The 22998-nt window shown below is 46.3% G+C and overlaps 1 protein-coding gene across 1 annotated transcript in view; it reads right to left on the reverse strand.

Moving 5' to 3' along the window:
• The window catches only part of ERBB4 (erb-b2 receptor tyrosine kinase 4), a 395664-nt gene extending 372910 nt beyond the window's left edge, over positions 1-22754 (reverse strand). The window contains exons 1-3 of the mRNA XM_075153901.1: positions 22734-22754; positions 21962-22043; positions 15144-15295 (exon numbers count right to left, since the gene is read on the reverse strand). Coding sequence (XP_075010002.1) covers positions 15144-15295; positions 21962-22043; positions 22734-22754 — 255 coding nt within the window. The remainder of the gene's footprint in view (positions 1-15143; positions 15296-21961; positions 22044-22733) is intronic.
• Between the last annotated feature and the right edge of the window lie 244 nt (positions 22755-22998).

Genomic DNA, 22998 nt, shown 5'->3' on the forward strand with positions numbered 1-22998 from the left:
TCGGGTTTTGGGCTCCTTGCAGTTGCAAGGATAGTTACAGGCAGCAGATATTGTAAAACTGCCAGTTGCTTCACCTAACAAAATTTCAGCCCTTATTAGACATAAAAAGGATATGTAATTTCCTTCCAGAGGTCAGTATTAAAACCCAACACTTTAGGTACAGCAGTTCAGCAAGGGCTTTAATGAACAACTAAAACTTTAAAAGGCGCAAAACCAAAAACCAGGACTACGTCTCACAATCTGAAGGCACGTTTGGAGAAAGGTGACCTTTTGTGGGAGGAGCTGAGGTGCAGAAACACAATCAAAATTACTTCTTTCTAAACTGAAAACTCAGGGAGTGTGTGAATTCTATTCAAAGTCATTTAAATAAATAGGAATTTTATAAGTCCTGGCTGCGGGCTTAGCTGGCTCCAATGTATTTGTGCAAGTGTGCGCAGATTACCTGATTTGAAATGGTTTCCATTCGGTGCTGATCTTTTCGCATTTATATCATGAGGCCAATCGAGCTGAGGACACCAGCCCCAGGACTAATGAGTGCCGTAAGGTCTCTTGGAAACAGCTGCTTCGCACCTCCCAACACAGGGCCATAAGAAACCACCCTTACAATGTTCCCCTCTCCCACCATGCTGCCTAAGGAGAGACAGAAAACTTCCTAACGCAGGTTGCTCCAAATGCCACCTGAAAAATCCTTTTCAGAAAATAAATATACCCGCAGGTAGTTTACTCCTCCCTGGCGCACAAAAGCGTGCAGGCATTGGCAACGCATCCACAGCGGGATCTCTACTGCGCAAATCGGGTATCTCGCACTGCTGTGATGGAAATCCAACAAGAACAAGAAACAATATAAAAAACATCAAATCAGGTGGAAAACAGTTGGACGAAGGGGAATGTTTCCTGCCTCGAGCTGTTCCCTCTCCATCCAGCCCCTGGGGCGTGGGTGCCTGAGCTGCAGGATACAACACACACCCCCCACCCCAACGGAAGACAGACCCCATATGCCAGCTCCCGGCGCTCCTCCTCGTTCCCAACAGCACCCTTGGGTCTCCTCACACACTGGTTTCCCAAGCAGGGCGTTTCTAACGGAAGCTGGAAAAGGAGAAGGTGACCAAAAGTGCACAGAGCTGAGTGCACAGAAAAGCACCTGCTCACGCCAGGAACCACACGCTTTAAACCTCTGCGTACTGAAAACGTAATATTGAGGTAAATGACATAAACCCAGTATTTCCCATCGACACTGAATAAGCGCTTCACTCCATCTTGGGAACACCAGAGGACACGACGAGCGTATGGGGTTGAATGCTCGTGGCAGGAAGAACTGAGGAACTTTCTGACGGTAACTGGCATGCGATACCTACATCGCTGCAATCCGCTAGGGGAAAAGCATACTTCTTAATTACCTCTTCTATCAAATAAAACCAACACATTTTGATCAAACACCTGGATTACAAAGCCAAATCAAAATGGTATTTTAACATTTTACCAAAATTTGCCGTATTCAAAAAGCTTCCACCCAGCTCTATTTAGCCCTACGCTGCTCAGCCGCACATCCACCGACACAAGCTGAATCGATCCCAAAGCAGGCAACAGCAGGACTGCTGCAAAAGATGCAAACATATTGATGTTGGTATAGATTTAAATGTGCTGAACCTACTCTGCTTAAGGAAATGCTGGCCTGCTTACTAGGAACACCTGTAGAAATGCCATTATTTCATGATTTTGGGACTTTGCTGTTTCATCAGCCTAGTCTAGGCGTGTGCTGGCTGAGCACGCGCCAGATCGATTTGCAAGGTCAGGGGTCTTCACTGCAAACGAAGCAAAATTTCTCCATTTCACTGGCCAGTAATGGAGAAATTTTTGATCAAAAGGCCGTAAGAACTTCAAGGAAAAGATCGTGTGAAAACACTTACTTTGCAATGAGTGGATTTCCTTGCACAAAATACACAATGCTTCCCAACAGGTTCTAACCATACGTATTTGATTTTACATTTGATCAGTTTGAGTGATTTTGGTGTCACCCGACCAGGGACACTCATAGGCAGTGCGAGAAATAAATGCCCTTTTAATCGCATTTTATTCTTATATATGCATTGTTCTGCTAAAATAATTCATTGTATCCTAATGAAATGAGCACGACTCGCTCCAGGAATGAATGAATAGTCACTCCTTGGCAATGGGTATTTATGTGCAGGGACGGAGGGTCTGTAATGGAAGATCTATCGTCAGCGCCTGAACCCATTTTATCTTCATTTCACATGATACGAGTGAACTGAGTGTTGTTTTGGGGGTGTAATTGATCTATAGCTGAAACAAATCAGCTCCGCAGCTAAGTGAAGAGATCAAGTAGTGGATAATCTGTAGTTTAAAACCAGCTGTTCTGCTGAGATCGAATGATTACTTTGGCACTGAAATGATTAGCTGACAAGGGAGCGTGTTTCAGCATCCGCCATCATTACTGGGCACCACTGCCGTAACCTCCGGCCACACTGATGCCGGGCACCGGAGCTAATTGACAGCATGGCTGGGATCAGCTCGCAGTTTGCTAAATTGATGGACCTCACCTGGCCTCAATTACAAATATCAGCATTTTCAGGAAACAAACAGGCAGAGGAGGCGGGGAAGGAGGATACCCAGCCACCGGTCAGATAACTGTGGCTGCAACAAATGCCAGCAAAACGTTTTAGGTTTAAGCTGCGCAGCTGTCTCTGCACTCTACAGCAGTTTTAACACAGCATAAATATTTGCAAATGTTTTCCTCTTATTTCTCTCTGCTTGCACATCTCTGACAATTACTGAGAACTGAAATTCACCCCATGCCTTTCTGCAGTGCCCTTCCGCAGGGATTCCTGCAATGGCTGTTTTTAACAGGTTTCCCTATTTTAGGCAAGGTACCACCTGCTCATGAGAACATCACACGAGGGGAACAGAAATGCAGGGAGGATACAGGTTTGCAGTTGCCTTTTCTTTTTCCTTAATCATCTTCTGCGCTTTCAACTGCAAGAGCCTTTTCCAAATAACCTGAATATAACTGAGGTTGCACAGCAGATGAAGCATAAACATGTTCACACAACCAGGCTGCAGAGACTGGCTACCACAGCAGCAGGGATGTTCTGCAGTGAGCTTGCCGGCTCGGAGAGCGGGAAGGTAACCCATCTGCAGAGTGCACTTCCTTTCTTCTTCCTTTTACCTAAAAATTCACCAGACTCCAGAGAGATTAAAAATGGTATTTCAAAAATTACAACAATCTGTAAGACCTATTAGGTCAGGTTTTCCACACCCAAATCAAAGCAAGACAGCTCCTCACAACAGATATATTTTCTTCTAGTTGATCACTTAGCGGGTTTGAAAGGAATCCAGTAACATCTTCTGCCTCCCCCAAAGAGGTTACTCCACACTTTTGCAGATAGCCATTAATTCCCTGATATTCATTATGGATTTTCCTGTCTTAGGCCCTCACTCTGCACTGTACTTTTGAAGGATGAACTGTCATTATTATTCCTGAGGTATGTATTACACAGGATTGTTGCTTTTGATTTACAGCAGCAATACGACACGTGCCTCGCCATCCCTTTTACTCTCCCCTGCCCTTCGGCCCTTTCTGGAGGGGAAGCCGATGAGTACGGAGCTGGGGGGTTGTTTTCAGAAGCCCCCTTCCAAATTCAAGGCAGGAGGGGTCCTTCTATGTATAAACCAGCAACATTGGTATGAAAAGGATTTAAAGCAATGATGTTCCATATCTCAAGCTTCCCCGTTTGGAGGCAGCAATATACCTGCAGGTAGCCGTGTGTGTCGGTGGGTTTCCTTGTCGGTGTTTCGCAGGTTGACCCCTGCAGCAAGACACAGATACTTCCACCATCACCATGACTATGCAGAATTATAAAACAATTTATAACGTTTTACAGCTTCTTTGCCGGCACTTTAGATTCTGAATCAATCCCAAAACATCAGAAATCAGAATGAGTGGCGACATCAGGCTCTGGCCACCATTCAAGCTCTTGGACCACTTAGCCATTCAACCACTTAGACCACGTCCCTTCCATCCTATTCAAACTGAACAGCAATTACTTTGAGGGTCTCCTCTCCTTCTTGGGCTCATTAAAGTTGTTTTCTTAAAGCATGAGCATAAACTCTTACGAAATGTATTTTTGGTATAACCTCTCTCTCCAGTGAGCAACATTAAGCTATCACCATTATTTTTTCTGCACAAAACAGCACAAGTTTGTCAAAATCGGCATGATATTTCTACTTTGCCTTTTGACATTTTCAAGTTTATTATGTTCAGGCAGCACCTCAAAGCACTTAATTCTTCCTTTCTGGTAGGACTAATGACCACCAAAGGGGGAAAAGAAACACTACACGCTATTCAATACAGCATGCAGATACTATTACCCTTCTACTTAACTTCAAACTTGAGTACTAGAAGTTGATGAAACCAGTTGCGCTTAACCACCTGCAGAAGTACTGCCTTGAATGAGGTCCTCGTCACTTTAGCCAAAACCTCCTGATTCCACCTTTCCGTGATGATGTTTGACATCCCACCTGAGAAGTCAGTGGTACTTGATTTCATACCCATAGGGTTCAGCACTCAGAGCCAGCTCACACTGTACAGCAAGACGCACCGCACGCAGTTAACAGAGACATCCCTGCTGGCTGCTCGTCAGGTTGGGCAAACCCATCCTCGATCCCAGAAGGACACATCCACCACCGCCGCCTGGCCAGCTCCAGTCTCCCTGGCTCCTCAGACCAGCCCCACACAACGGAGCAGCTTTCGCTAGGACACATCCTTGTGAAGGCTCCCTTGACATGCTATTTTTGAGGCAGATGCTCAGGAAGGCCAACTTCTCCCTCTGCCCCAGCCTTCCTGGGCACCTACGCAGGCTGCCTGTGCGACACACGTGGGGCCGTAATTAGATGGCCCAGTGCTAGTAGCAGGTTTAGGGGGGGAGTGTTGCTCTTGCTGAATGCTGCAATCTGCACAATTGTGCTGACATTTCTGAACTATAAAAGCCCTCCGGCAGGCATCTACAGAGGAAACCTTTAAAATTGATCCAGTTTAGCACGAAAACTGTTGGCTAAGCCTCCATCCGTCCCTCTGCTCCTCCACCCCTTGACACAGCTTACAGCAAAAGACTTTTGCTTTCCCTTTCATACGGCTTTAACAGCAATTCAAGCCCATTGATCCAAGACTGAGTCAGTGTATTACAATGCAAGATTATTCAGCTCCCTGACAATCGGTTTGTTTAATTTCATTTTATTCCACAATAAAATGGGATTGGAGGGAGGGAGGGCTACAGAAAAAATTGGCAACGTATTGCCTAAATGCTCAAGAAAACAGAAGAATGTCACTCAAAAAGAAAGCATAAAGTACTTACACTTGGCACAGGCTGCTATACCACAATTACGTATGTCTCTATATCCCTATCTACACCTCGTCTGTGCCTCTAGACTTCAATCCCTGCTCCGCAGAAAGATTTGAGAGGGCAGGGGGACAAAGAGGAGAATAAATAAGCCTTAACGACATCTGAGCAAAGCTTGTCAGTGAACAGCGTGAAACGGTGGAGTTTATACCATCTCCTAGCTAGGGTTAAAACTAGGCTTGAAAACTCATTACACTCACCATTTACACCAAATAACCTTTCTCTCTGTGGTTGGAAGAAAACTACTCATTTGCTTTATAACCTAATAAATCCATTTATAATTTAAAAGTGCTTGCAACTAGTTTTTTTTTCTGTTGGTTAGTTTAACTTTACTCCATTGTTTGCTTTAGTCCAGCTTCAATTAGGCCAGCATTTCCAATCGCATCCGTAGGGGAGAGGTTTACATTTACAAGAGTAAGATCATTAACAGCATAAGGTGGTTGAAAGGGAGGGCATAATTGGTTTCACTCACCTAGAGGGAAGATCAGCTTCTAAGAGAAACAACACCTAATTAAGAAGGTTTGCACTGTTTTATTTTTCATAATGTCCTCCCCTCCACTACCAGCAGCTTCTGGGTTCTGGCTTAGCCACACGTATTTGCAGACACACAGGAGCTGACAGCATCAGACCCCTTCACGGACAGACAGAAGGAAGAGTTTGATGAGACGCTAGACAACAGGAAAAGAAATAAATTAATAGTCTGTATTTAATAAAAAAAAAAAAATCAAGCCTAGAGAGAGCCACGACTCTCAACAGTTGCTTTTGTTCACGTTAAGAATTTGACTCCTGATCTGCATTTTCGTCAGTGGATAAGAGTCAGGGTGCCAGGACCAGCTGGAGAGCACAACCAGTTTGTCAGACACTTGGCTGGCCGTGCATGGGCAAAGGCAGGTCATACGGCGGACAAGCGAGGTGACAGTGCTGGCCCAGGAGCTACCCTGGGTCGACACGGGGCAGCGCGGGGAAGGAGGTTTACCTGCACCTCAAAGATCCCCGGCAGATACCGCCCAAGGAGTAACATGCTTCCACCAGCACGCATTGATCATGAAGGGAAGGGCTGAGGTCAGCATGTAGCCCCAAATACAGCCCCTTATAGCAGGCTGTTAGGAAGGGAACAAGATCTGTGTTAGAGAGGAGGAGGAGAAAGGTCCTCCTAGCTATTGCTGATGCTACACGACCAAAGCAGAGGGATGCATCCTTTTCACAGATTGCTCAACAGTTCAAGCAAAGAGCCCCCAAACCCGACTGTGACATTCCCGGTAGACTTTGCCAGCTCCTCCAAATGCTTTCCCCTACCATTAACATCCTCCACACACTACCCAGGCTGAACTGCCACCAGCCAGCACCCATCCACCGCGTTACCTCTGCCAAACCTGGAAAGCACTCCACCTGGAGCGGTGAACCCTGCACCCTGGGCGCATTTTTGGTACTGCGGCCTCCTGCACCTCAATCTCCCAGCAATGGGGCTGGGAAGGGGGTGGCAATGCTGTCGAATGGCAAACACCACTTGCAGCTGTGGCTGGCACCCCGTCACAAGCAGAAGCACTCCCAAGCCGTGCCTCCCACACCCACCTGGGCTTGCAGGCACCCCTGCAGCACCTAAAAGCTGCCAGAGGGGCTTGTGAGGTTCAGCAGGACCAACAAGAAGGACAGACCCCCACCTCAAATCGTGAGGAGGACCGGTGCAGCCCCTGGGCATGGGGGAGCTGCCCCACATCACCTCCCCTCCGCTCTGCTCTGCCTAACGAAGGGCGGCTTCGCTGCAACCACGAAAACGGGATAGCAATCGATAAGGGTATTACTGGTCTTGAGCATGTGCGTGGGTCTGGGTTACTCTGAATAATTTACATCAGGCATCTTTTACCTCTTTCCTGCTCCGGAGTTGCTACCACTGCCACGCACATGAATCAGACAGGCTTCCCGGGCAGCTGGAGGTGGGGTGCCTCCTGTACCATGGGAGCTGAAAGGGAAATGCTGGAAGACAATTTAAAGACACTCCCTCCTTAATCATCCTGGACTGCAAATCTTTACCTCTCATCTCCACGTGTGATACAGCTACAGGATGCTCCCCGCAACTGAAGGGGACACAGGCAAAGGCTGCGGGAGAGGCTGGGGAAGCTCTTGGCCGCTGCCAACACAATGAAGCGGGAAACGAAGCCCCAGGTTCGGATCCGTCCCCATGGGATCCCGGCGGGGAAGCCTCCCCAAACCTGCTAGTCGCTCCACACAGATGACAGCACGTGTTTTATGCAGCAAATCGATCACAGGGATGTAGACACAAGGGAATGTAGCCGCTCGTGCCTCTAGGGGCTTTGGCAGCACTCCCGAGAGCCAGCCCTGCGGCAGACGGGACGTGAAGAGCAGCCCGGTAACATCCCCAGCACGCCCAGGCTCCCCTGGAAAAGGGCATCATCTGCAGCCCTCCTCCATCACAACCTCCCCAAAAAAACACTTCCTGGGAGGTCGCACAGCACCTGGCACACACAGAGGCAAAGGGCAGCTTTACAGTCCATCCTGCGCCAAAACAGGAGCCTGCATTTCCGCAGCACGCGACTCTCCTCCTAAACACAAGTGGTTATTTCAAACTATCTCTTTCATACAAAGTCACCAAAAATAATTGCTAAATTAATGGGGCAATAGCTAATGTACATATATTTGGTTACAGCTTGGCAAACCCAGCTTGAGGATTAATTGTATATTAATTCTCTTCTATGTTTGTTTTGCAGAAGCTGAAAATTTAATTCAAGCAGAAGAGTATCAACTTGCAGAGTCTTTAAGTTTCTTTAAGCTGAAAGCAAAGCCCAAACTCGACTGCAGAGCAGATCTGGGCTGCTCGCTGGTGTTGCATTGCTGGTAGGGAAAGGAGGAGAGGGGAAAGAGAGGTTGCGCAAGTGGGTTTTTCAGTTTATTTTAGGGACAGGAGGTTGGTGTTGTGTACGGAAGAGAAAGGAGCCTCCTAGCCCAGTTACTCTGCCTGTTGCAATGCCCAGGACAGATATAAAAATAAAAGAATAGGGCTGGGAGGAGTATAAAACCTGAGTCAAAATCTGGCTGTGGGGAGCTAGCAAAAACATTAGCTGCTTAGAGAGATGAAGCTGCCGGGTTTGTAAACAGTGTTAAAAAAAGGCTCTGCAAGAGCCAGACAGAAATAGCTGTGTGGCAAACGGGGCTGTCACGGCAGGGCGAGGAGGAGGTGAGAGGTGGGGAGCGGGCTCGGGGTCACCCCTCAATGCTCTGCAGCTCCACCGAGGTCTGGTGGGAGGGAGCAGCTGCCGCAGCGCAGAGGCAGCACGGCAGGCGCAGGGCGGCTGTGAGCCGCTCGGGATTATTTGTGCCCCCGAGTAGGCAAGCGTGGCCAGTTGCAAGGGGGAAATGTTGGCAGAAAGGCGGGGAGGGAGGCAGATGGGAGGCTGGCAGCCCCCCAGACAGGGGGGAAGGAAGGGGAGGTGCGAGCAGGGTCCCTATGCTGCCACGTTGCACCTAGCAGAGGAGATGCACCAGCAGCGGTTACAGGCTTACACCAAAGAGGCCTCGGCAGAGGCACAAATCGAGCGGTACCATGTCCTGTAACTATGAAAAATGGGCTGAAACCAGACAGGCTGTTAAAAAGGGGTTTTGGGGCATCCGAGGAAGGGAGGCAGAGAGGACGTACCTGCGTTACAGATGCCTGACTGGGGCAGCACAGGAAAGCAGACACCGCAGAGATGCAAATACTCTCCTGTCGGCGTAACACGAGGGGGATAAGCAACTGCAGCACAAAACCAATGTAACACCTCCCAACACACATAGGCCAGAAAGCACTGGATGCCTTTTACCTACTAGTTGGGAGACTCTGGGAGCAGTGGGGTCAGAATGGAGCTGGGTGAGATTACGTTAGGGACTACGTGGTGCGTGATACTCGTCTTCAATAGCAGGGACTGACCACCCCGGCGCTGTCCCACGCATCAAGGGACGAGGGCAATGTGAACACCAATTACTGTAACAGTGCCTGGCACGCAGCTACTCACCGCAGCCATGGCTACCATTTCACTACCTGCTTCTCAACACAGGAAAGGTCTGGAAGACCCTGCAAATCCGGGCCATTCCTCACCTTGGCAATCAATACTCCCTAGCCATTTTGAGACCACTTTAAACTACTGGGATTATTTTAAGCTACTGTTTCTGCAAAAGCAACAGGAAATGGCAGAAGAAGCTGTCCTCGCGGAGGAGAGCTGTATCACACGTGCTTTTTGCAGTTAGCCTCTGCTCCCACTCCACCCTCTGAGTTTGGAATCCAACTCACTTTAAGCGTGGCTTGAGTTCATCCAACACAGTTGGCGGCTGATCACGGCCGGTGTAAAACATTTTGTCCATGCCAGAAGCACGGCCCGGCATGCCGCTGGCCTCTTGTAACCCACCCAGCACAGCCGTTCTGTTTATTGCTGCGTGCGCAGGATGCCCTAGCCAGGTTTACACAGCAAGCTGAAGGTGTCCTCTTTCCACCTGGATTTGTGTGGGACACACAGCCCTGCCACTCACGCTGCTGCTGGCACACCATTCCGGTCTTTATACTTTGTTTTCTCATGGGTAAGGTCCTGGCGGGGGGGCAGGGGGGACAATGACAAATAAATACATACACATATTTGATTTCCAGGTCTGTAACTGCCTGGAGGCCACTTTGCCTCCTGCCAGCCAAGGACACCACGTGCTGGCAACGCTCTCCTGATGCAGCTCACTTCAGGACAAATGCTACAGGGCAGCTTTGCCCAGCAAACCTCCCCAAACCCCCGTGTGGTGTAGGGCCGGACTGCAATGCTTTCCAAGCACTTCTGGGGAAAATCCCCCTCCACACAGGCAAAGCCACTCTGTAGCCTGTCTTTCTGGGGACTCCTGACAGACACTACCCCACATCCCGCTCCCCTTCTGCTGAGCTGGGACCTTACTGAAGCCTGTCAGCTGGGAGTTAAGATACCATTTTGCTACAGAGGAGGATGCTGTGCTGCCAGGCCTTCAGGAGCCATGTGTATCACCATAGCGATCTGCCGAGCGAACTGGACAAGGCAACACCCTCCTGCCTCTGCGCTGCCCTTCCTGACACGTCTCCGTGCCCACGTCTCTGCTGAGCTCTGCCGCCGGAGCTTTCAGAAGGGTCTGCTTAGACCCGTTTTGCTATAAAAGACCAAAAAGCTTTAAAAAAAAAAAAAACCACAACACAGGTTACTTTTGTTTTAACCAGAAGCAGCTCCAAATGCCTACGGGCCAGGCAGCATGGTTTGCAACCAACTCTTCCCATGGCTGCTCTGGCAGCCCTCCCCCCTCGGAGGGGTCTGTCCGACTCAGACTTTCTCCAAGGTTATAACACAGAAGCAAAAATACATAAAGCCCAAACCCCCAAATTCCACCTGCCACAAAGTCTAAACATGATTGTAAGCAAAGCAATAAGTACGGGCTGGCGCAGGTTTTCACCGAGCACGCAGTTATGTATACTGACAAAGGGAAGATGGGGCTATACGTCTTTTCAGTAACTGCAGCGGCTGTAAAGCTGCCCACCGCGAAACGCCCACCCTGCTAAATGGCAGCTGCCAACGTAGCCGTGGCTGAGGGTGCTACAGAGGTGCTACAGAGGTAAATGAAAAAAGAATTTATAAAGCGGTGGTAGATAATTTTCGAAGGCTGTTGATTGTGGTGAGAAATAAGTTTCATAATCATTTGGGAGAGTTATTGCAGGGAACAGCGCAGAACTTTGGTCATGTCTTCAAAAATAAATAATCTGAATTGGTTAAATAAAATCCAGGCGCAAGAAGACAATTTACTGATTGTGAATTGCTAAAAGCCTGGGGATTAGTCAAAGATAACTCTTGTTTACCAAATGTGTTTAACAGAACAAGAGTGCTTGCAGAAGATACTAATTGTGTATTTTATTTCAAAAATTGAATGCAGAAACGCTATTAAGAAATAAGAACTGTCCACAATACAAACTGTCAGCTTTGCCAAGTAAAACTAAGATAGGTTCTCGCTTCTGAAACCAAACAGTCATTTGCAATATGAACCAGTGCATGATCTGAGCTTTTCTCAAGATTTTTTCTGAAATCCAAACTAGAGAAATAAATCTCAGCTCTAGCCTTGATGAGACTCAAGACATGCTTCAGCTCAACCAGCTTATCTAGTTTCATGGAGCAAGTCCCAGTGCAAAAACCTGACCTATGCAGTTAGTTGAAGGATGCCAGTGGGTTGGGAAGCAGTGGGAGATGGAGCCCGCCCTCTTCCCACCGCCACTGCCGACTTGCTGGGTGAGCCTGGACACGCGACAGGGACAAGGGAGTTCTCAGGGCCTGTTTTCCACCCCATTATTTGTCCCGCCCAGTTCAATCATGCTCTTGGAAACAGCAAGTGCCTTTCCCTACGGCAGCGCCTACACCAGTGGAGAGCCTGCCTCGGCCACGACAGGGAGGTGCTACTCCAGCAGCAATGTGCTGCATTAACCTAAGCCTCATTTCATGGCCAAAGCTTGCAGTGGTGGGACTCCAAAGACTGAATTATCCCTGCGTACATTTTCTGTGCATAGGTTGAGCCTCAGAAGAATAACAAAGAAATTCTGTCAGCCCACAGTCAGAAACCCGTTGTCTTTCCCAGCACTCAGGCTTGGGCACATTTTTTCCTCCTACCGAGCGTTCCTTTCCTCTACCAGGACTCCTGTTGTGGCTGCAGTGCGGGGAAGCACCAAGCGGCAGGAGCAGAGCTGATGGAGCTGGAGGATAGCACATGCAGAGCACGACTTCACACTGCAATTGCTCACCCTTGTTTTGGCCGCCCATGGGCAAGCAATACCCAGACTATAACACACGCAGAAGCAAGAATAAAATACGTAAAAACTAAACCAGCAGATTTGTACTCCTGTTCTGCACACTTACGAAAATGCTAGGAAAAAACCAGTAGTATATGCAATGCCTTCTTACAGGAATGAAGCTCCTCATGACCTCAAAGCCATACACTCGCTTGCAGGCCTGGAAGTTTAAGTGGTTGAGCATTTCGTTCAGGTGATAGGCAGCCCTTTTTCCCTTAATCAGCAGATATCCAGAGACCTAACTCATTCACATAAAGCAAATCTACTTAGGGAATAAATGTCTAAATAAATATGAGAGATGGGATGCTGATCTTTTAATGTTCCTCTGCAGGGTAAATAAAATTATGGGGTTTTTCACTTCAATTCATTTATGGTATTAGTTTATTATTGCATGATAAAAAGGCTCAGCATGCCTCACTCGCTAGGTCTTCCCTCTGTCCTGGAGTGAGAGGCTGCCCAGCTACGCTGAGCACTAACGAGAAGGCAGGTGGGTGGCACACAAAGCCATGGTACTCATCAGCCGGACGTACAGATAATCCAGGGATATGTCAACTGCCTACCTGAAGTCCGTTTGGTGGAGAAACAGGGCAATTATTGCAACAGAGACTAAGGAAAATTGGAGCAGGCTGGAGGAGCTTCATCTTGCATGACGAGTTCACCATATTTAAGTCTGAGAGACAAATAGCCTTTCTTTTAGTTATCTCCCATCTGCCACCTTCATTTGGCCATTAAAACCATTTTTTAAATGATAAAACAAGTAATACTGCCTAACTAATGAATGTCGAATTATCGGCGTAAATATGCCAACATTTATTTATTTATTTGCCTACCAAGAACATGTTCTCCTCTGTTTGGTTTTCTACTTTAATGACTACAATTTATCATATTAACTAGACTTCCAGTTTGCTGGGTTTTGTTTCAAGTTCTGCTTTTTGCTGAGACATCTGTGAGAGGGCAGTCTCAGGTAAGTGAAGTAATAAAACTAACAAAAAAGCAGTAGTAACTGTCACCAAAAAGCACAAGTGACTGAACCACCTTCATTTACTACACGGGGCCCTTCTTTCTTCGTCTCATTTGCTGATTTTACTGCCCACTTTCCACCAATATTTTACTCTACTTATGGCAGCTCTCTGCAAGGGACGTTAATTCTCTAATTTCCAAATAATTTGCTTTCCCTACCTACCAGCAGGCAGCATAAGAAGGAAGGAAAGAGAAAGCGGGAGAACCATCCGTGATGAATTTGAGCCATGCACGATGGCCCAGCTGGAGGTTTCAGAAGTCATCTGAAACTCCAGCGATGCCCGAATCAGTGTGGGGATCCTGTCCGTGCAGGAGGTATCTATCTGCTGCCTGTCTAATGTGGTGGGAAACGTTTGTCCAGCTGCACCAAGGCTACATATTTCACAGCACAAGCATATGTGTTTTCCCCACCTGTCACAACTGTGAAACGTATAGATAGCATTTACTTCCTAGGCATTCGTCGCTCAAATTAACAGGCAACCTGTTAGTCTGAGTGCAATTAGCACCCCAAACTTCACTCCAGACGTATCTGGTAGCTGAATTTTGCTTGCAGATCTTTTAGCAGCCTGGTGTACGCTTTGAGTAAATATAGGCCAACGTATAGAATGGAAATCCTGTGAAATCCCCAACAAATTTAACATGAAGCAAAGCTGAACATGCTGTTGGAGAATAGGCTTTGCCTTCGTTATAACCCATAATGGAAAGTTCACATGTTTACAAACTGAATTTTACAAACTGAAACTAGGTTCACCCGACACCCGGCAAACTGAACGACTGAGTGTAACACAACCTGCCGGGGTTGACTCCTGCTGCCAGATTTCAAGCTGCCACTCCCCCTGCGTGCTTTTTATGAAAATGCCAGTTACATACAGACACGCATCCTGAAACATGACATTAGCATTTTGCAGAAGTATACGCGAGCGATGCCATATGATACGAGCAGTGTAAACCCCTAGCTGTGTCATGGCTTGACTTCCTCTATTGGAGAGTATGACCAGCACAGCCTGCAACCACACGGTCACTGCCTTTTCTACCGTGGCCCTCATACCTACACACCAGTTTCTTCCATGCTGCAGCTACATCGTCTGCATCGATGCCCACCTGAGTGCACCGGATCACTCCTTTACTGGGGTATTTCTTCAAACATAATTAGTTTTGGAACACCAGATAACGGTGGGCTTAAAGTCTTTTAATTCAGCATTCACCTTTCCCTCCTTGTGGTTGCTAGCACATTAACAGGGAATGCATAAACCACACTGAAATATTCCTTCACAAACCCAAAAGCATGATATTTACCCAAAATTTGAAGTCAGGAGGGCTGAGGGAGCACACAACCCAGGCTCCACGGTGGCAGGACAGCCTTCATCTATTACAGACCTCCTCTGGATGCTAGAGATTCAATTAGGCTCATAACTCCAGTTTCGTACATGAAGAGGGTTTTATGTTCATTCAGCAACCACCTTTTTTTCTTTTTTTCTTAAATGCTCCGCAAATCTTGCCCAGAGTTCGTCCCTTGCTTAGTCTATCAACCAGTCCATATATAGCATTTTATTAGGATTAGCTTCTCCAAGCTTCCAGTGCTTATGTGCATGACTCTGACCTTCCTAAACCTTACCTGCTCCGAACCTGCTGGCAACACACAGTGATAGAGACCTGCAAGGCGTCACCGTTCTGCATAGTGATATGGCTTTCTCCCCCGAGTCCTGGATAAACCTAAACGACGCATATTCAGAGCATCTGTCACAGCAACAACATTGCTCTTATGCTCTGCACACCTATGACGTTTAGTATCCTCTTACACTGCAGTGGAGCTGGTGGGAAAGAGACCTGCCGTTCTCCAGCCTAGCATCCGGGGCTACTTCCCACAAGAAAAGAAGATTGCTTACCCGCAGGAAGGAGAGGTCTCGGTTGTGCTCAATGCTGGTGATTTCCAGGTTGCCCATAACTACCTCGCAGTTCTCATAGTACTTGCGCAGGGCGCGGTACTGCTGCTCCAGGTCAGAGAGGGAGCTCAGCTTGTTCTCGGTGCCAGCACACACTGCAAGAAACCACAGGACACACAATCAGAACCAGTACAGAAGAGGGCCACAGAAGCAGAGGAGGAAATAACGTTTTTATACAGGGATACAGGTAATTGTAACAAAGTCACAGGATTGGGTCCTGCAAAAAAACCCAGCACAAGTTACTTGAATATCAGCAGCAGAGGTGGGAAGGTACAAATATGGTCCATGATAATCTCAGCCATTTAAATACATCTCACCAAATGGGATGAAGTGCTGGTATTTACTGCCAAATGTGCAGAAAGGCTGAAAATGCAGAAATGCAGGAACAATGCAAGACTAGTTGACCTCAGAACATATAGGGCCAAACCCAAGTCTCAGCAAAGTCCCTACTAGTTCTGCCAATGACAGAATCGGACACTGAACAGGGATGCGCCAGTCACAGACTGAAGGACATAAGGTTATTGACATAAGTCTATCCCAGCCTAAACCAGGACAGGCTGAAAAGACCCGTGCATCCAAGCTGATCTGGGTAATCCAACGTTTTCCCTATTCAGCTGATGCTCAGAAGGGAATGTCACACAAGCCAAGAGCAACCTGACCAGAAGGCTTATACTCAACGCTGTTTTCCCCATCACTTTCCTTAAGACCCTAGCTCTTTCCAGCTTTATGCAATTAAATAGGAGAAAGACAATAGCAAAAAACCTATCGTCTTTCCACAAGTCACCAGACTGTGACCTGAACGTACAATGGAACGTACAAAGGAACGTACTCATCCAGATGAGTTAGGAGTTCGTTTTCAGAAGATGCCCTTCAATATTATGCTACTCTGTTCTAAATTTTGAAGTCCGGTTCAAAGCTACTGCAGAATCACAGCTCTGCTCAGCCTATTACCTTGCCGTGCATCAAGCAATGACAAAAATGAATGCGGAAAAGAAACACAGAAGCAGCATTTTATAACAGCAGTTTTTCAGGCAGCTCTCAGCCTACCAGGACAACAGTGCTACTTAAATAGTCAAGTGTAGGGCTGGGCTTTTTTTGCATGCATTTACTTTTCCTGATTACCAACACCTTGTGGGTTGTTCTTATCTGCAAGCAAATTAATCTGAATATATCCAAACTTTTGAAATGGGCACTATATTATGCAAAACATGAGCCAGACCAGAATAGCATTTCTGGAGCCATTCCCACTCCTGGATTAGATCGATACAAACAAAACTCTCCATGACTGGAGGCATAATCAGTAAAATTGGCTAAAAAAATGCTTTTTTGAATGATGCGGGTCCTTTTTTTAAATATCAAAAGTAATTAGATTTTTTAGTACTACTATTATTGAGTGTTTACTTAACTACATGCCCCCCCCCCCCCCTTTTTTTTTCTTTTAATAGAAACGGGAACAATTCTCATCTCTGTTCTCCGCTGCAGTCTCTCTGCTGCAGAGCAATCTGCTCTTGTGCCAGGGCGATTCGAGCTTCAAGCAGCCTCTTGGCGAAGGGCTTCGGGAGGCAGCCAGAAACCCACGACCTGCTCAAAGTTTTCTCCCAAGGAAACTCCCTCGGCCCTAAAAATGGCAGCAGAAATCTGTTCCTCCTGAACCATAACTCCCCACCGGGGAGGGATAGCAGGGACTGGTTTCATGGCAAGCCATTCATGGGATGAGAGTTTTATCAGATAATTTTCGGGTTTTGTGTTTCCAGCAGCTAAAGAGCATGGACCAAATCTGAACAGCCACTTCGTAGGACTGCTTTTCCATATACATATTTGGTCTAGATACCAAAGGAAATATTGTAAGGGATGTAATTTTCTTATTTCTTTCTACGACCTGTTAAAAGTAAAATTTCAAAGTCCTCACTAAGTTTAAAAACTTGAAATATTTGACATATATTCATTATATGATGTTGCAGAAAAACAAAACTGGTTGGTTTACTCGGGTTTTAAAATAAAAACTACCACCTCATTTCAAGGCTTAATTTAAAGCACAAACGTTCACATTTTGAAAGTTTTCTTGTAAAACCTTACCACTCAGAGTAAAACATATCTAAACAAGATTTTGTTTAAAGTATTTTTAATAGCCATTTTTGAGGATTCCCAAGATGGAAAGACGTGTCCCACTGGGACCTGACGCAGCTCTGCTGGACTGGGAACACCTGGAAGAATTGACCACTGCTGCCAGGGGATGGCACCTCTTTCTTTTTGAAATACAAAGCCCTGTCCTATTATTCGGAACAACCTCGAGATCTGCCATATGAGCATCTCCACCCTTCAGGGAGACGCACGCCTGCCCCTGCCAGAAGACTTGAAAAACATTTGCTACTGATCACAAAATCAGTTTGTTTGCTTTTTCCTTAAAAGCAGCAGCATCTATAACAACAAGATTGACTGTGTTTCCAGCCGAATAAGTATTATTCTGTCTTAAGGCTCCTGAGGACTAATAAATAATTTCTGTTCCATTTCGCAATCGGTGCTAAGGATCAACATAGCTCAGAAAACAATTCCAGCAGCTCAGCTAATAAAGCTATATACTGCAACACTGGTATTTCATGTTGCACACCCATTAAACATTTCATGAAAGCTAATTTAGCCATTTGTTGCTGTAAGGAGGCAGAACACCTGGAGCCTGCTCTTGCAAGAGGATTCAACGGGGGTGAAGCCAGCCCAGATGTAAGGTGGGGCTGCAAGTTTTATTCGAGTAAGATTAATTTTGTACAATGAAACCATTGCAGTAACTACTCCCAGCTTTTTTTATTGCTATGGAAATCAATTCTTACGGATGAATAAAATCTTAAAAGCAAATTTCGAAGAAATCATGTTGATCCTTTAAATTTATCTCACAGTAACTCCAAGCATTTAATTTCTGTCTTAAAAAAAGAAATCCCCTCTGGTCCTCTGTTACACAAAACACCTCCTTGTTCCAGCTCACACCTGGGCCTCTGCTGCCTGCCTGATACGTGGCAGAAGCTACGTGCAACCCGGCTCCTCCCAGCCTGCTCTGCACAAAATTTGGGAAACCAGGAAAAGTCACTGCCCAGCATCAATCCTCCCAACCATTGCATGGTCTGGCTCAGCTTTTATGGCTCTCTACTGTCCTGACAGGTCATCTCCCCTCAACAAAAAAAAGAAATTGGTTACAGATTGCCTCAAATCAAGTCGTATACCGAAAGTGAGACTATCTTACATCAATTGGGGGGTGCAGCAGTGCAGATTTTTTGCCATCGGTACCCAACCAGCAGTGCAGCCAATGCAGAAGCAGTACTTGGAGCAGGAGGGAGCCCCAGCCCGGGGAACAAGTTGAAGTCCCAAAGCAAACGTGGGGATAACCATGGATCATTAATAATCCATTATTATAATAAGCCATTAATCTCTCTGTGCCTCAGCTTTAGAGCACAGGTTTTGAACACATACTTTCTATGCACCTAATAATTATGCCAGATTCAAAATACAACAGAGAAAACTATGAAAGTATTTAAGAAAAGCAGATTAGATCAATCGTCGCTCGCAGGAGGATAGAGCTGGGACAGCACATCCATCCTTCGCAGAGTCCTTTAAAACAGAGAGATTAGATATGCTGTCGGGGGTTTTTTAAGGCAAAATACAACTAACAGGTTAAAAAGCCATTCCTGCCATGCGGGAGAAATGCTGCTGCCATGTACAATTACAAAGGTGCTCCTGCTTGCCCACACACAGCAGGGAGCCAAACGTGGGGGGGACACAGGCCAGAAAGCAGCCTGTGAACTCATAGTTAACAATAAAATTTATGCCTCCATTTTGAGCCACAGGAGGCAATTCCCAGCTGCTCCAGGGCAAAAATAATCGTTCTGGGTCTGACTTGCCAAAATAGTTAAGAAGCACTTAAAGTAACCACGTGCGAGGTGGGAGCTGAGCAGGGATCGCACGGGATCCCCAGTCCCTCTGCCCCCCAGCTCGACAGAGAGCACAAACATTTCTTGCTCATCTCTTGGAACAGCAACAGGCACCTATATGTTGTAGCAGCTCTTTAAAATTAAGTGCCAAAACAATGCATATTTTCAGGGATGCTCCAGCTGTATATAGGCATGAACATAAGCACAACAAAATGTATTTCCTTCTCATGCCATGCAAAACCACCATAATCTATATTTCATAAACTCTCTTCAAAGCACTTTTTATATTGTTAGACATGTTATTTTATATAGCCCCAGAAACCAATGAGGGGAAAGAAAATAAAGATTGCGCATTAAAAGCAGTCCCTGCAGCAGAACCTCTCCTGGTTAATAAAAAGTACTAATTCCCCTGCCTCTAACAGAGGCCAAAAAAGTAGTAGCTTAAGATGTACCTCCCTGTCTGCAACTTCTCTCACTGTTGAGCATCTCTGAGCAGTATACTCCCGACCTGCTCAGAAGGTCTTACAGAGGCGTCTCAATGAGGGAAACCCTCGAGCACAGTTTCAATGCATGCCCAGGAAAATCTGACATCCCTTTATGTTTTCCCTGATGGAAACCCCAGCGAGCTGTTGACTGACAGCGTGTACCAGGTTACCGGTGTGACATAAAGCTTTCAAATACATCTCTGCACCATCACACGCTTGGCCATTCCCCTCTCTTTCCATATTCTGGCAACAAACCTCGCAGAGCATGCATGTGTACGTGCCCAGAGACACCCACCACTAGAGTTAGCCCGAAGCTGAAGGATGTGCGCCTTCCCATCTGGGAAGCCCCAAATCGGCGGTGATGGTGACCAGCCAGGCTGCCAGCCTGTGGCCGCTTCTCATCTACACCCAAACGTGGGTGATTTTGGGTGGGCGCTGGGGCAGAGCGCTGCTTGGCCATCACAAAATGGATTTCAGGTATTACCCACACATTCACACTTCACATTCGGTCGTTTACTTATTACCAGCTACCTAAAGTGACAGAGAAGAGCTTCAGCTCCTAATGGCCCCAATTACAGCAGTAATAATCGTATTGAATTGAATTTACGTTTTTCATCAATATTCATGCACATGACTTGGAAATTAATTTCCCATTCACGTTTTTTTCATAACAAAGCCAAATCATTTGGATGCTCACTCAAAGGCAGCAAATAGCGGAGGCATTTAAAAATGTCCTTTAGCTTCTGCTTTTTAGGGCCATTATTTTGCCCTGCTCTATTGATGATAAATCTATACGTTAAATTAAGAAATCACATTTGACTCAATCTAGTTCTGTTTCTTATAATACTAACAGATTTTATAAACCTCCCAGCTCAACAGATGAACTAACTTTTGGAAGGAGGTCAACTTGTTTCATTTCTTATTCAACGCCTCTCCGGATCTGCCTACATTTGGAGTTATTCAGGAAGAGTGAATCCCATCATCTCCAGCGTGGTCACCCCCGCATGAAATACCGGTGTCTCGCTCTTCTCCCAAAGCACATTCGTCAAAGCAGCAACGAGGCATCCTCGTTGCCAACTCCAAGGGAGTTATCTCGAGCATCTGGATATATTCTTTTGAATCATAAAACATTTATTATCCCTTTGGTGAGGACACAGGACAGCAGTGTGTTTGCCCCATACCAGCCTCCGCCTGAATGCAGCACAACCTCTCTTTGTCGATGGGTTTGTCAAATGGGCCAAAAAAGCAAGATGAGGCTTAAACACTCAGACTCACTGGTTTCAGGAGAGGGCTTATGAAAAGAGAATCACACGTTCCTTCATCCCGGTCAGGATGAGCCCAACAACAGTCTGCACCTCTTTCTAACACATCCTTTTCCCATACTTCCCACGTACTTACTTAATTAGCTGTGTTTTTACAGACAATGCCGTCATCAGGGTTTCTTGAAAGACGGTTAACGTAACTGTTTATTAATAATTGCAAACACTCGTGGCAATTTGTTAAGGCCCCCAGATGGGGGGAAATACTCGAGCTCCTTAAGAAACAACTAATTACCAGCAATGCCGCAGCAGTCCCCATTCATTTCATTGCGCTCTGCGCTCTCAGCAACAGCCTGGGCACCCTATCATGTACGCACACAGGAGAAGGGGTAAACACGCTTAATCCTTTCATTATTATTTTACAGCTCTCCTTGAATGAGCTGCAAAAGCCCCAAATTTTCTTGCAATTAGGCACGTCCTGATGAAAGGAGGGACTGCCTGCACTTACAATCTTGCAGATGTCTCCTGGGAGAAGGCAAAACACTCCTTGAGGTCACCAGCCGTTTTCCTGTAAACCCAGTGGTTTTGGAGAGTATTTTAAAATTACAGGCTGGCTTTCCCTAGGTGAGAAACTGTAATGAAGGAGAGCATAATTTTCTCTGTACTCCTAATTAAAAGCTCAGCTGGCACAAGTGTTTTCCTTCCGTGAGGTCTGCTCTACACTAGAAAATTATCATCCCATTTGAATCCAGTTGCATGCAATCAACCCAACTGCCATGAACCCCTGGACAGCCGCACGGCCAGGAGCGGAGAAGCTCAGCATCCAGCCGCCATTCAGTCTGTCAGGTTGTCATCAGATGAGGTGGCACAGTACAGGCTGGCCCACGGCGGCTGTGATCCACACCATCACAGCTTTAATCCTTTATATCTGCATGCAAACGGCCCAGAAACGCAAGCCTGGGAGTGCTATTGTTTATTTTGATTTCCAAGTTAAACTCTCCACAACTGCTAAATAAAGTCAAATAAAAAAAATTAACTATAATTTTCATCCAGAATTTAATCTGCAACGCTACAAGGACACTCTGAAACACCTCCATAGCCTTTCTTCTCTTTGCACGGAGAAGAAATCCCTGGGTTGATAGCACCAAGGACCAAAAGAATTAATTCCCTGAAATTTGCTCGCTAAACCCCCAAATATCGTTTCATATGCCACTGTAAAAGCTTCCCAGCACTTTCAGAAAAGTTGCAGGAATGTGTTTTATCAGGGTGGTCCCACCTCCAGTAAAGGTTCATCAGATACCACCTACAAAGGGAAGATCTTTCCCCGTTTTATGAACAGGAACACAAATAGGCACAGTAAAGACTGACAGTGATTGTAACTTCATCAAGAAGGATTAGTTACGTGTGATAACACTTCCGTGAGCTGATGGCACCCTCTCCTTGCACCGAGCTCTCCAAAATCTGTTTGGTGGATGCTACGCAGCATATTTTACCAATGTAGCACTCCTGTTCGTACCAACCAAAAAACAGCATCAAAATGTTGACTAGATTTATACTGCGACATTTCAAGGATAATTGCCTGTGCCGACCATGTCCAGCCATTGTCATCTGCTTGCGTGATGCCAATACTTCCACCATTGTTTCATTTTTAGTTTCCTCACATATATATTATGATACAGCAACTGGAAAGGACAAAATGGGAAAAATGTACTGCAGGACCTGTATCACACAGCTACCACCAAAAAAAAAAGCAGAAATTAACATAAGAATCTTTGCCAATGGTTCTTCCCCCCTCAAAGCCGTTGTACCAAATTATTTTCTCTGGGTACTTCTCCTTCCCTTTTTCTCCCTACTCTTCACAGACACACACACATGCACGCTTTCTTTCCTCATTTCGTTCTATTTTGAAGGTAAATAGTTGCTTCTTAACTATAATGTGAGTACCGGACTTGACAAGCAATTAAAGCAAACAATTTCCACTCATCTAACTTTGCCAAATTAGTCATCTGCCATCTGCTCTATCATCTGGCTCTCCTTGAGGTCTTGCTGTGAATCTGGAAGCGCTCGCTCCGACGAGGAGGCAGCAGATAAGCCTGGCAGGGAACCCGAGGGACGGAGGTGACAAGGGGGTGACACG

This window comes from Calonectris borealis, chromosome 6, assembly GCF_964195595.1.
Source record: "Calonectris borealis chromosome 6, bCalBor7.hap1.2, whole genome shotgun sequence".
Classification (NCBI taxonomy): domain Eukaryota; kingdom Metazoa; phylum Chordata; class Aves; order Procellariiformes; family Procellariidae; genus Calonectris; species Calonectris borealis.